Source organism: Prionailurus bengalensis, chromosome X, assembly GCF_016509475.1.
Source record: "Prionailurus bengalensis isolate Pbe53 chromosome X, Fcat_Pben_1.1_paternal_pri, whole genome shotgun sequence".
Classification (NCBI taxonomy): domain Eukaryota; kingdom Metazoa; phylum Chordata; class Mammalia; order Carnivora; family Felidae; genus Prionailurus; species Prionailurus bengalensis.
The window spans coordinates 98,683,197-98,696,985 of NC_057361.1; the positions used below are offsets into that span (position 1 = coordinate 98,683,197).

The 13,789-nt window shown below is 49.8% G+C and overlaps 1 protein-coding gene across 8 annotated transcripts in view; it reads right to left on the reverse strand.

The window, feature by feature from the left end:
• Positions 1–1,830: 1,830 nt before the first annotated feature.
• Positions 1,831–13,789, reverse strand: part of SEPTIN6 (septin 6) — a 67,636-nt gene continuing 55,677 nt past the window's right edge. For 2 of the 8 annotated variants that reach the window (XM_043571105.1, XM_043571104.1), the window contains 2 exons: positions 12,193–12,383; positions 1,831–4,936 (listed from right to left, as the gene is read on the reverse strand). In XM_043571105.1, the coding sequence (XP_043427040.1) occupies positions 4,912–4,936; positions 12,193–12,383 (216 nt within the window). In that variant the 3' untranslated portion in view covers positions 1,831–4,911. Of the gene's footprint in view, positions 4,937–5,493; positions 6,170–9,688; positions 9,734–12,192; positions 12,384–13,789 lie in introns of those variants that run through there. The other 6 variants (XM_043571110.1, XM_043571109.1, XM_043571108.1 and 3 more) reach the window with 4 other exon arrangements.

The window sequence follows — 13,789 nt, forward strand, 5'->3', positions numbered from 1 at the left end:
GATGCATCACTAAGCACTAAAATGCCTTAGAGGTGGGGTCGGCAAACTACAGCTCACAGGCCCAAACTGGTCCCACCGCCTGCATTTGAAAGGCCCTCATGCTGAGAATGGTTTTTACATTTTTGGATGTTTGGACAAAATCAACAGCAATAATTCAGGACATGGGAAAATGAAATTCACGCGTGAATTTTGTTTTTATTTTTTTAATGTTTCTTTATTTTTGAGAGAGAGACAGAGTACGAGCTGGGAAGGGGCAGAGAGAGAGAGGGAGACACAGACTCTGAAGCAGGCTCCAGGCTCAGCACAGAGCCTGACGCAGGGCTCGAACTCACAGACCGCAAAATCATGACCTGAGCCAAAGTCAGACGCTCAACTAACTGAGCCACCCAGGCGCCCCTCACGGGTGAATTTTAAATTTCAGTATCTATAAGTAAAGTCTTATTGGCACCCAGCCTATGCTCAGTCCTTTTACATAGTTATCTATGGCTGCTTTTGTGTTTGTGCTATAGTAACAGTTGAACAGGTTGCAGAGGCCACATTGCCTGCAAAGCCTAAAATAACTTACCAGCTGGTCCTTTATAGAAAAAGTTTGCTGACCCCTGGCTTACAACAATGGTTCTCAACATGGGACGATTTGGCCCCCCAGGAGGCATTTGGCAACATCAGGAGACATTTTTGGTTATCACAACTTGGGGGGAGAGGTGGGTGCTACTGACTTCTAGTAGGTAGGGACGCTGCTAAACAGGCTGCAATGCACAGGGCAGCCCCTACGACACGGAAGTCTCTGGCCTCAAAAGTCAATAGTGCTGAGGTTGAGAAACCCTAGATTAGAGGAACCTAAAGTGCTCCAAGTAAAGGGAAAACTCCATCCTTAATAAGGGCTGTGGCTTATGGAACAACCAGGTCGTTAAGTTACATTAGCTCACGTAGCTTTCACAATCACCCTGCAAGGGAATTACTTATATTCTCCTTTTACAGAGAAGTTTTTAACCCAACTTGCCCCGGAGCACACACGGATAGCAAGGGTGCTTGGCTCCAGAGCCTGTATTTTTCCACACCTAAGTGCCCGCCCCTGCTCAGTGACGTCATAAGCGAGTGTTTTTTTTTTTCTCTCTCTCTCTCTCGACTGCCCCCTAGTGTGCGAGCTGCGCAGACGCAGGCCAGTGTCGTTTCCTCCGGTACAGAGAGAGAGGATAGGGACCACGCTAGGGTCTCCCGCATCTGACCAATAGGAAAATGAAGCCGAGGAAAAGAAAACCCTACCTGGACTGCAACCGGAATTGTCGAAAACTGACCGTCCTCCCCTCTTGTCTACTTTCATGCTGGGGACAACAGAAGGCTTCCCTCCCTGGTAGACCCAGGACATAAAGTCCTACTTGCTATCTATAGACTGTCATAAAGAACAGTCATGTTCATGAATTTTCGGGATGCTCACATCACAGGGTTACATGAAAGAAAACATGCGGCGCAGAGTTCTGAATTTGCTTCAGGAATCAAAACTCATCCCAGAATCTTGGGAGGATCTGGCACTTCATTTCCAAGACACCTTTTATCCTGGAGGATAATCAGCTCAACGCAGCAGTTAAATCCACGCTAATGAAGGAAAAGTAGAGGACTTCCTGCCCCTGCCCCACCCCCACCCCGCCCCGTGGGAATTTCAGGCCTAAATGGGGAGGAGGGGCACAGCAGGGCCCACCTCCTAAGATTGCACACGGGCTCACCTCCCTGAGCCTCTTAAGTCATCCACGTGGAAGGCAGCCACCCACCCCGCCCAGGGCAAACCGTGGTGGAACGCATCCCTTAAGGATTTAAGATCAGATCACACAGCCATTGAGCATTTCTTTGAATTTTATTGAAAATTGACATGGACATTAGAAAGGTACCAAGCTAAACAGTGCTGGTTTCGGGAGGTTTCTCCTGGCGAGTGAAAGCCCCAGAGGGGCAGTGACTGGTCACACTCTTGAGCAAAAAAAAAAAAAAAAAAAAAAAAAAAAAAAAAGGAACGAAGGAGAAGAAAGGAAAAACAAACACAGATTCTGGAAAACATGCAAAGAGGCTCTCTCAGGAGACCCTGGACAGCGGAATGGCGATGGTGGTAGGGCTATACGGGAATAAGCACACTCACATACATGGTATTTTGATGCAAGTTAAACCAATGAATTCAAGGCAGATTTCTCAACATCAAAGCTCTCCTTGCAGAACCCGGGTTGGACGGAACCCTCTCTCAAAACCCCAACTGGCCTCGGAGGGTTGAATGAAGTCATTTTGCTCTAAGTTTAAACCCGCCTCCTGTCTCTCCCTTCCCCACCTGAGTGTTAGCGGATCCACTTCCCCCCTTGCTGAGAGGGGAGGTCTGCAGAAGGTCTGTGAATGCTGAAGATAGGACTGTCGCGTGGCTTTCTCTTCCGTATTCAAAGATGTTTAATGGTGGCCTTAGACAGTCAACCCATCGAACCGGAGAATTGGCATTTAAAGAGGAAAAACAGAAAACTTGTGAACAGCACATCCACACCCACAGCTGAGGTCTCCGGCCCCAGTCACTTACACTTGGGTGAGTCGTCTGCAGTTGTCTCTCTGAGGTCACATTTGGTCCATTCTCCAGCTCTGAAGGTTCTTTTCCTGCCTTGTTAGGTTAGGATATTTCCATTTAAAATACCAAGTAAGTCAGGAGAGAGCTTCTTGCCTGGACACAGGGACACATGAACACTTGTGGAGTGTGCGGTGTGTGTGTGCGCGCGCAGTTTGAGGGGAGAGGGGGTTGGTTGGTTTCTGGTTTGAGACAATATGGAACCCTAACTCTTCTATAATGGCAGTCTTCTCCTTTAGACTTAGTGCAGCTGCTGGAGACAAGATTAAAAAAAGCTAGAGAGGGAGAGAGAAAAGAGAAAGAAAACACGAAATTAGCCGAAGAAAAAGGACATCCAAAGTAAGACAAGGCAAGGGGAGTGGGCAGTGCGAGGTAGCAGAGATTACACTTGGAGAAGACAGGTTAGAGATGGGGACACTGATAGACGGCAAACACTGGGAAATTTGCCGAGAAGGTTTTTAAGAACACCACACACCAGTTTAAAGCTTCTTGTTTTAATTCAAAACAGCCACATGTGAATGCCAAATGATTAAAACCAAAACCAAAACCAAAAGTGATCTGCACCTCAGGTAGGAAAAGCAAACTTCTCGGCTTAAGAGAAATGAGGGTGTGTGTGTGTGTGTGTGTGTGCGCGCGCATGTGTGTTTGTGTGTGTGTGTGATCGTGATCGTGATCGTGATCACATGTGGGGATTTTCCAGGAAAGCTCGGACCATTCCTAATGACTGGTTTTCTTTCACCTGAAGTTAACAGAGTATTTAGGTACTTAAGAAAAACAAGAACCATTGTACTAATTTAATAGCCTTTTCACTGCAGAAGGAAAAAAGAAACCCCTTTCTGTCTACAGTGAGAAAAGCTACCCAATAAAATAACTATTTTAACCCTTTTAATCGGCTTTCTAAAGGCCTCATGTTCACTCCCAGGTTCGATTTTTTGTTTACCAAACTTCCTTGATTACGAGGATCATCTAGGGCACCTGGTAAACATTCGCAGGCCTGGGCCCCACTCCAGACTTCCAGGAAAGCCGACCAGCCAACAGGCACCGTCAGCAGAAACACTCAATTCAGGAGCTGGCCTGGTCCGCTGCTTTGCCCGCCCCTACCCACTCCATCCTCAGATGTTTTTCTCTGGGGGGGAAAAAAACCCTTCAAAGGCCCTGTGATGCTAACTATTCATTTTCTCCGAACATCAAAAGACCTGGGTCTCCAGGAACATATAGGAACAGGTTGAATCCAGTTGTGAAACGGATCGGGAGTCAGGACACACTGAATGTCGCCTGGCTTCTGCTGTGAAACACAACTGGGACATCTGGCAAGTCCCTGGACCTCTCTGGGCCTCAATTGCCCTTACCGGGGAGGGGCGGGCGAAGCGGGTCATTATCTGTTTAATGGACCGAAGTTTCTCCCTCGAGGCGAAATTTCTGCCTAGTCCCTGAAGTCCTCCCAAAGGCTGGGTGGGCTACTACTTTTGAAGTTTTCGGGAACTCCACAGGTCTCAAGTAGTTAATCCGTAAACAAATGTAAATGAGGGGGGCTCCTACTTGTAATGCAAATAATAACCCAGAATAATGGGAGTCCACTGGTTGTTTAAGTTTGAGGTTCTCGGGGGAAATAGCCGTAAAACCGGACACGGAGACATCAAAGCTGCAAATAAGATGCCTTTCCCAAGGAGACTTGACAACTTTAACGTAGCATCTCTCTGAGCTACTGGCTGAGTATCCACGTTTTTGTGTGTTTTATACTGTTTTGAACCTCCAAGCACGGGGTCTCCAAACATGCTCCACGATGAGACTTTCTAAAGGCCCTTGCTAATTTCTCAAGAAACTAGCTTATGTTTCATACTCGCCTCTGGTCACTAACCAATCAGTGACTCACCAAACAATACACAGCAAAACCGCGCGCTTGTTCTGCCAGCAAGAAAATGTAAAGTGTGTGTGTGTGTGTGTGTGTGTGTGTGTGTTTGTTTTTTCTACTTTTCGCTTCCTACCATGGAAGAGAGGAAACCCCCTCCCCATTCTCAACACTGCAAAAAGCCCGGAAAATTTGGCATAGCCTGGTTTAACTGTGTGTTTTGAAGAAGGAGGAAAAAAAAGGCGATAAGGAAAAAAAAAAACCTCAAAAAAAAAAAAAAGATATACAAAAGAAGGTCATGATCAGTGCCAGTGGACTCGGAGGCAGAACTCAAAAGAAGAAATGGGGCTCAAAGTGAAGTACACGGCAGGGGTGGGGGATGCTGCCTGGCACCCCAAAGGAAAGCTGTCAGTTAAAATAGGAGCCTTGGCTTTAAAAGGCTAAATGGAGTCCAGTCCAGCTGTAGCAGGGGATACTATTCAGTACACAGCCATGGATTACTGCAAAGGAAGGGCAGAGAAACGGCGTGTTAGCCACACATCATTGCCAGGTGACCTTCAGCTCGCTCGCTCGCTCGCTCGCTCTCTCTCGCTCTCGCTGGCCAAACACCAAAGGCCACACTGTACCTCGTGGCCCTGACGTTGGAGGGCTCTTTACCTCACACGGGTTCCCAAAGTCACTATCAGGTGGGCCCGTGATAAAAATTGGGGCTGGAACAGTTTTAGACTGGAGATAAGGTTTGGGACCTTCCAAAGCACAACACCTGGTGTTTGCCTCCCCAACCGATTGTCTCACCTCTTCTTATGGGGGCGGGGGGAGGGGGGAGGACACATGCAAAATACGGATTAAAACTCCTGACATGCGCTAAATAGACGGGAAGACCCATCAGTGCAAAACTGAAAGACATTGCTTTTTTGACCGCTCGGTTTGGCAGTTTCCAACGTGGGCCTGCTACTGGCTCTGCCTGATTGGGGTGGTGTGGAGCCCTAAGGGAGATTACAAAGATACTGAGACACCTCAGAAGAATTCCAGAAGTCTATCATTGAAGACACTAGGCTGGTGAGAATATTCAGGTTTATTCTCCCTTCTGCATTTGTGGGGTACCCGGCATTATAGAGAGGAGAAATCTATGCTATGTTCTTCAGCAGTCGAGTTTTCTGGAAAGGCCTCGGCATAACTAAACGCGTTCTGGATTTTTAACACCACTTGAGTGCACCTACTCGGAGCAACTCAAAACTGGAAAGGGCTGGGCTCGGAGGCCAGAGGGAAAAGGCACCAGAGGACCTCCTACTGGAGCCCTCTCAGAAGGGGCCGTGGCCCGGTGCCTGGGGACCAAGGGGAAGAGCCGTGCTGACTGGCTCTGACCCATCCACGGTGGACGCAAATACTTCAGGGGAACAAGCAGCAGTCACGAGCAGGGAAGCTGGTGGTGGGGAAGGGCAGATGGGACCATGGAACGTGTCACAGTGTGGCAAAGATGGCCGGGGAGAGGCCGGCGGGGGAGGCGCCAGGAGGGGGGCTGGGATGCGCCAGGCATCTCCGAACCACGGCGACCGCTGGCTTCTCGACCAGAGGCCAGACACCATCCTCAGACTCCCGGGCTTCTATAAACTTTGGCAGGAAGAGAGGGGAGGGCACAGGTGGCGTGCTCCCCCGGACGTGTTAAGGGGGAGTTAGAGAAAGGGAGGCCCAGCTCTGTTGCGCAGGAAAAGGGCGTCTACAGGAAGCCCAAACTGAAAATGAAAAGAGAAGTTGGGTTAATGAACGGATGGATTAATGTACCAAAAAAAAAAAGGTTAGAAGAAAATTGTCATGACGACTAATGGATAATTAGAATACAGCTATGTTAGAATAGGGTCTTAACTGCATTGGCTCCTGGGAACATGCTTTCTCTCTCACACACCCCCACACACCTCTGAATGGCAGGACAGTGGCGTTAAGCTGGCAAAATCATTATCAACAGCCACCAGAATACTTTCTTCTGAATTACTAGGTCCTAATGCCCTCCCCCCCCCCCCCCCCCACGCAGACACTACAGGAATCCAGTCAGCAAATCTCCAGGTGGCCTCAGGCCACTGGATAGAGCGCCAGGCTCTCAGGCTCTCAGCCACCGACCGCGCTGTCCCTTAGGGGAAGCAGAGGGGGTGGAGCTTACTTGGGAGCAGCCCCAGTCAACTGACTGGTGCCCCGGGGCAAGACGGTTGGAGAAGTATCCGGGGATGGTTGAGGGGTTCTGCAATAGGGTCCGGACCACAGTTATCTGACAGACCTGAGCTACGGCAAATCCATTATGGGTTTGTGTTCGCCCAGCACTTTCACCTTGCTGTCATTTAAACTTTCATGCCGGTGACATTAGCAGAGCCAAGTAGTATCAATCCCCTTTTGAAACTTACGAGGAGACGGGAACAGAGATACCGACGGACGTTTCCGTGGTCACAAAGAAAGAGTCACAGGATCAGAACCTGACTCCTTTGGCTCTTTGATCAAGACTCTTTCCATCACACTGACGTGTTCCTGACAACTCCTTGCCTGTGTTTCTAGCCTCCGTTTTATTACCCGCAAAGAATACGTTTATCTCATTAAATAAAAGCTATTAGATAGTCGCGAGGGATAGTTAAAGGCATATGCAGATGTGAGATGTGAGTATATTTGTAGTCACTTCCTCAGAGTGAACATATCCACACACCCACACATTCTCTCCCTCTCATGTGAATAGCCATTTATACCAGAAATTAGGCGTTCTGCTTTCTTGTTCCAGTTCTGCCACTAACTCACTGTGTGACCCTTGGTAAGGCTCCGAAATCGCTCACTCCTCCATTTGCTCATCTTGCAAACTGAAGATTAATTATTCCTTCCTTCTCTACCTCCCATGATTGTTGCGAGGTGAAAAGAATATATCGTCTGGAGACACGCTCTGGAAAGTGTTAAAACACTATACAAAATGCTCACCTCTTATTTTAGTCTGTCTACTCCCGAGGGGAAGAGAGGCCTCAACAACACTGCGATGGCCTATGCTCTAGGCTGCACGGGAAGGTGGATATATTTGGGCATGTGTGTACTGTCCACGTGCTGCACGCCCCCCCCCACACACGGGTCAAGGGGCCAGTAGCCACCGACATACGGTATCTGCGACTGCGTACGGGTCACAGAGGAATTTCTCTTACAATTGCAGACAGCGGGCCGCAGCACCTCAAGCAATTTCGAAAGCAGTGAGGAAACAGAGAGCCTCCCTCTGCTGGCACTCCAGTCAATGAGGGGTGGCCTTTGTGATCCGCCCCTGGACCGAGGGCTTTGGGGAGGGGGCAGGCTTCCTTTGTGGCTTTCAGATCCCATGGGGCCAAGGCCTCCCTCCCTTATTTGGATTGGAACCACTTTCGCGGTCTACTGGGGAGAAGCCTGCCAGGAGAAGCCGACACTCGGGGTTGGGGTTGGCTGTTCCCACCGTGTGCCAATTGCTTCTCACTGGTACGGCGCGGCTTTAATGATCGTTTCGCCAGAATTCATTTTCATAATGGCTACCGACAACGATCTACTCAGGGAAACCTGACCCGAGTTGTGACAAGCCATGTGCACCGAAACCCGAATCAACTGAGACCTAAGCTACCGCGATACAGCTTTCCTGCTGTCCTCACTGAAAATGGGGGAACAAAGAACGGAGCTCCTCTGGGCATCAGCCACTTGGCTGGGCACCAGAACTACAGCAGCAGACACGCGCTGTAGGAGCCCGTGGCCTTCCTAAATGGAAGTCGGCCCTTTCATTCCTGTCAACTAACAGGGGCCCCGAGACTCGCCTGTCAGCCAGACAATATATCATCTCGTTGTTCTTTGAGGGTTGTTCCCTTCGGCTGTTTCAGGGGCTTTATGTTCCAGAAGCCTGCCTGGACTTCCTCTTCGAGACTTGCTTGAAAGTAGGATGTTTTGCCCGCTGTCCAAAGTCCCCAGAGTAGTAGCTGTGGCCATCGGTTTGGCGACTTCACAGCGGGCTTGCCATTTAAATCATAAACTACATTGGTGAGTGGGGAGAAGTCTTCTCAGTGTTTTATATTCCCTGATCCAAACAAACCATGCGGAACAGGCATTTATGAGACAACTAGAGTATTCTGAACACTGACTAGAAATTTTACGTTAACAAATTGTTAATTTTGTAGGTGTGATAATGGTAGCGTAGTGGTTATGTTTGTTTTTTTTTAAGCATCGCTGGCTCTTAGAGCTACATGCTAAAGTATTTCCAGATGAAACGATGTGGGTTTTGCTTTCTAGTGCTCCAGCATGTTTGGGATAATAGAGGAAATGGGACTGGCCAGATGTTGACAGTTGTTTGGGGGCAGGGTTTGGGCACACGGGGCTGCGTTATACTATCTTCTCTCTTCTTTTGTTCCTGTTTGGAAGTTTCTATGATAAAGTGTAAAAAACAGTATTAGGCCTAATTATGTTAAATGAAACATATTTATGTTTCCTCCCTGCTCACTGAGCCTAGAAGAATAGACAGAAGGTGCTTAATCATTGCTACAACCAACCTATAAACCACATGACGTCAAGGACGGCTTTTATTCAGTCTGTAGACGTAACGCCCAGCCCTCAGGAATCCATGTTACCAAAGGTTACCTGCTTACCTTCTTGTCAAAGGCGTACATGAAAGCTGGTATTCATAAAATGAAATGTGAGGAAGTCTCTATAATATTTGAAATCTCTTTTCTTCCACTTTTACTATAGGGTTTTTTTTGGGGGGGGGGGAGAGGGGTGCACATAGCCAAAGGGAATTTGAGAACTTGAACCCCTTGAATAAGAAACAGCCACCACAGGGAAATAGAGAAGCAAGTTTCCATTGACTTGGAACATACCCAAACCTGGGGTCAATGCCAAGTGTGACATTGCAGGACAGCCTCGCAAACCCAAAAGCTTCCCTCGTCACTTACACGTTAGTTAATTTTGAAAGCAATGACTAAGGCACTTGTAAGAAAAAAAAGAACGGCCACAATTGAAACCTCAAATATTGAGGACCCACGGGATCCTCCTGCGCTACTCAACTCTTCCAGCAGCGAGTCCGAAAACGCTCCGCTTTGAACCACGCAGGCAAACATTCCACACGTACACCTGAGACCACAGCAAACTATGTCCCCATACTGTAAAGTCCCAAGAGCTAGGACAGTGGAGTGGCTTCTTGCGTGATTAGATGTTGGGTGGGGAGTGGGATGTGGGGACATGTGTTCTAGAAGCCACTGGCGGTTCTATTTAGAGTTAATAAAGCTTACCAGGACCCTGGGTCTCATGCAGCATGCAGCAAACAGCAGAGTTAACTGTAAAACAGTAAGAGCTGATGAAGAGGGAGTGAGCTTGAGGAGAAATCCAATATTATGAGCTGACACAAACAATGACAGGTTAGAGATCAAAGGAAATGAGGAAGAGTGGGGGCGGGGAGGAAGGGCGGGCTGGGAGGGACCCCGGGAACACCAATATTCTTTCGTAACCTCTTTCAGGGCAGCCAGTGGAAATTCTGAGTATGTGACTCTATTACATCCAACCACCAACTCTTAAGAAGTGCCTCCTGCCACCGCCTCTACCCTCCAAACCTCCCCCCCCCCCGCCCACCAGCAGCACTATGGGAGCAGAGTGGCCCAGATCTAAAGAAGGGTTTTCCAGAATTTAGCCAACTGTTCATGGCATCACAGAAGAAGCCCAAGGAGCACCTGGGTGGCTCAGTCCGTTTAGCGTCCAACTTCAGCTCAGGTCATGATCTCATGGGTCGTGAGTTCAAGCCCTGCATGGGGCTCTGTGCCGACGGCACAGAGCCTGGAGCCCGCTTCGGATTCTGTGTCTCCCTCTCTCTCTCTGCCCCCTCCCCTGCTCACACTCTGTCTGTCTCTTTCTCTCAAAGGTAAGTAGACATTAAAAAAAAATTATTAAAACAAAAAAAGAAGCCCAGGCCTGGGCCATTTCTGTGTCTGGAAAGATGGGAGACGACAGTCTATTTTGCCCTGATTGCTAATATGAAGTCCCACACGCCAGCAAGGTTTTCATACGTCTCGGAATTGGACAAAGGCGCCGCCACCAATTCCAAATATTCCTGGAGACTGGAGAGACACGCCTCCCTATATAGGGTCCTCTGCCTGGAGTGAGAGAGGGGGATCAGTTCATGTGAGACAACTAGGAGAGAACCTGGTCTGACAGAAACTTCCACTGAATAACTGAATTGGGAGTATTTATAGTTCAGTGTCAGTGGGGTCCAAACAAAGGAATCTCCTAGTTCCGGCAAGCGGGCCACGAAGCTGCCCCAGGGATTGAGTTGACAAATACCACAGGCTATGAAGGCAGCCGGTTGGAGCCGGAAGACACATTTAGGTTTTTCTGATCTTAAAAATAGGAACCCATTCCTGCTGGTGCAACTAACACACAATGCCAGATCCGTGTGTCCAGTGACACTCCTTTTCTGGCTAGTTAAAGCTTATCCATCAGGTAACACCAAAAAAAGTTCATTAGTCAGTGATCTGACACCTAGTGGTTTAACTCCGTAACAAACATCTCTGGACTGATTGGTGAAAGTGTTCAAATTACACTTTTGAGTCATTGGATTGCCAAGTTGAGTGCCTACAAATATTAGATCTTTTACTGTTGTACGGAAGCCACTGTTTCACTCCTAAGCGATTGGCCAGGCACAGAGGCAAGTTAGAGGTTTCCTCCTTCCGGCAAATGTCCAACAGTTGAGTCAGGAACAAGTAGCTAAGAACAGAAGGCAATGACCCTGGACACCTTTCAGACCCTCAGGCCCCTTTAGTAAGGACATCGCCCAACAGTGCCTCCAAGGGCTCCCCGAGTCCCACTGCAGAAACTAGAGCAAAAGGGACGACCGGACAGTTCCTGGTGTTGTGTACATCCCTCTGGAAATGCTTCCCTGTCCTCTGGCTCCGGGATGACAAATGGGTGACTTCGGCAAGCAAAGCCTGGCATTGGGTCAGGGTTACGGACCCACACGTAGGCGGGAATCCACGCTAGCCTGCCTTACCAGATCCCAGGAGACCTAGACACCCTGTGCAATCACTCTCCACCTTGAGGGTGGGCCACACGGAATCTACTAGCACCTGAGGTCTCCCCACCAAGTTCTCAGCAGCCCAGGCCTGAAAGAGCTAAGCAGCCAAGAGGGATGGAGAGCACAGGGTGGGAGACCAGGACTGGGCAGCAGCCTTCAGTAGCAGCAATTCAACTGCTGGCTGCAGCTAAGTGAGAATGGGGTTGGGGGGGGTGGTGGCTACAGGCATGGGGAGGTGAACACCTCGGACACAGGATGAGCAGGCCGGCCCGTGAGCCAGATCGGCGCCAACCTCTGGGGAGAAAGGGGGTGCCCAGAGGCTCCGCCAAGGCGCTCTCTCTCCCCCCGACCCTCTATCTACCCTTCCTTTCATCCATCGCTTTCTTACAACTCTAGAGCTCTTTTGATTTCCTTCTTTCTTCTTTGTCCCCTCCCACATTCCGGTTGCCTCTCCTCTCCTGTCCCTCCCTCTCCCCCTACCTAGAGCTTTGCAGGGCTTTCCTAAGCGGCCGAGCACAGGTGCCGGGCCTCTGGGACGTCAGCCGTCCCTAGTCTCAAGTCACCCAAACTCAGGGGACACTGAGGCCAGTTCTGGGTCCCCAAGTGCATCTGTCAGCCCACGGCTCACCTCGGGCCACCAGCCCTCAGGCCCATCTGTCTCCAGGCCCTGCACTGAGGGGGGAGGAGCAGGAGGAGAAAGAAGCCAGAAGCCCAGAGCAGCCTAGCACTTACTTTTTCTTCTCTTTGTCCCTTTTCAGCGTCTGGGAGCCTCCGGCCTGGGAGCCCTGCGACTGGAGCAGCTCAGCCGCCGTCTTTCTCTGTTTGAAGGCATTCACTTCATCGTCCAGAGATTTCTTCTTATCCTCCAGTTTCTTCTTCTCGTCCTGGTGTAGCTTCTTCAGCCGGTCAAACTTCTCATGCAGCTGGCGGGGGGCACAGGGAGTCTGAGGACAGTCCTTGCTTACAGTGAGTTCCCAGCTGAGCCGGCCCGGGGCGGGTAGGTACTGGCAGCGGGGGGGGGGGGGGCGTCCTTCAGGGCCCTGGGACCTTAGGAGACTCTCTGCCAGGAACTGATATGAGGGCCCCAAAGGGCACTGTGTTCTGGAGAGTTCCCTTCTCCTGCCACTTTACCTCCACGTTTCTGCTCTTGAATATGGGCAGGGAACTATGGCCATATTAATTGTGAGTATCAATAGCCTTTCTGTTATCATCTGTACGTCATGAGGAAACAGAAGGTTGGAGAAGTTAAGGAATTTGTCCAAGGTGAAACCATTCTTTAGAGGATGATATTGTGAGATCTCCCGATATGAAAGGGGCCCCTGCCTTTTCTTATGCGCCTTTTTTTTTTTCAACGTTTATTTTTGGGACAGAGAGAGAGAGAGCATTAACGGGGGAGGGGCAGAGAGAGAGGGAGACACAGAATCGGAAACAGGCTCCAGGCTCTGAGCCATCAGCCCAGAGCCTGACGCGGGGCTCGAACTCACGGAGCGCGAGATCGTGACCTGGCTGAAATCGGACGCTTAACCGACTGCGCCACCCAGGCGCCCCTCTTATGCGCCTTTAATCAAGGAGGATCATCAAGGATTGCAGAGAAGACTTCTGCAATGCCAAAGCTGGTCAGAGAAAATACTTGTCCTCAGACATGGAAGGAGAGAAAAGAATTTTATAAAATAGAATGAGTGCAGAGACCTCAGCTTTGACCAAGGGGAGACCCAGCTAGCTCTGAACAGAACCAGACACCCAGGGGACACCTGGGTGGCTCAGTCGGTCGAGCGTCTGACTTGGGCATAGGTCATGACCTCACGGTTCGGGAGTTCGAGCCCTGCATCGAGCTCGCTGCTGTCCATGCAGAGCCCACTTCGGATCTTCTATGCCCCACCCCCCACTCTCTGCCCCTTCCCGGCTTGTGCTCTCTCTCAAAATTAAGTAAATTAAAAAAAAAAAAAAAAAAAAAGAATCAGACACCCAAAGGAGAATGGGAAGAATATTCTGGCAGGCCATTGTGGTGGCAAACTAGAATGTGATCGATTACCCTGAATACTAAGAATGGACCAAGCATAACCTCACTCGCTTTTGGAGAGAACTTAGGATTCTGTGGCACTCGAAGCACAGGACGGAGGGGGCCAGGTGTCCGGGTCCTACAGGTATTTGGGACTGCCACGTAGTGAGGGCCGGTGGGTGCCAGGCTTGCCGTGTGGACCAGCTTTCAGTAGCCACTTGGGGTAGGGTGGTGGAAGCCCTGCCCATCAGCTGCTCTAACCTGGCTTTTGTTCCTTGGCCTTTCATTCATCTTTGAGATCTCCTCACAACTCCCTCCAAAACTACCGGG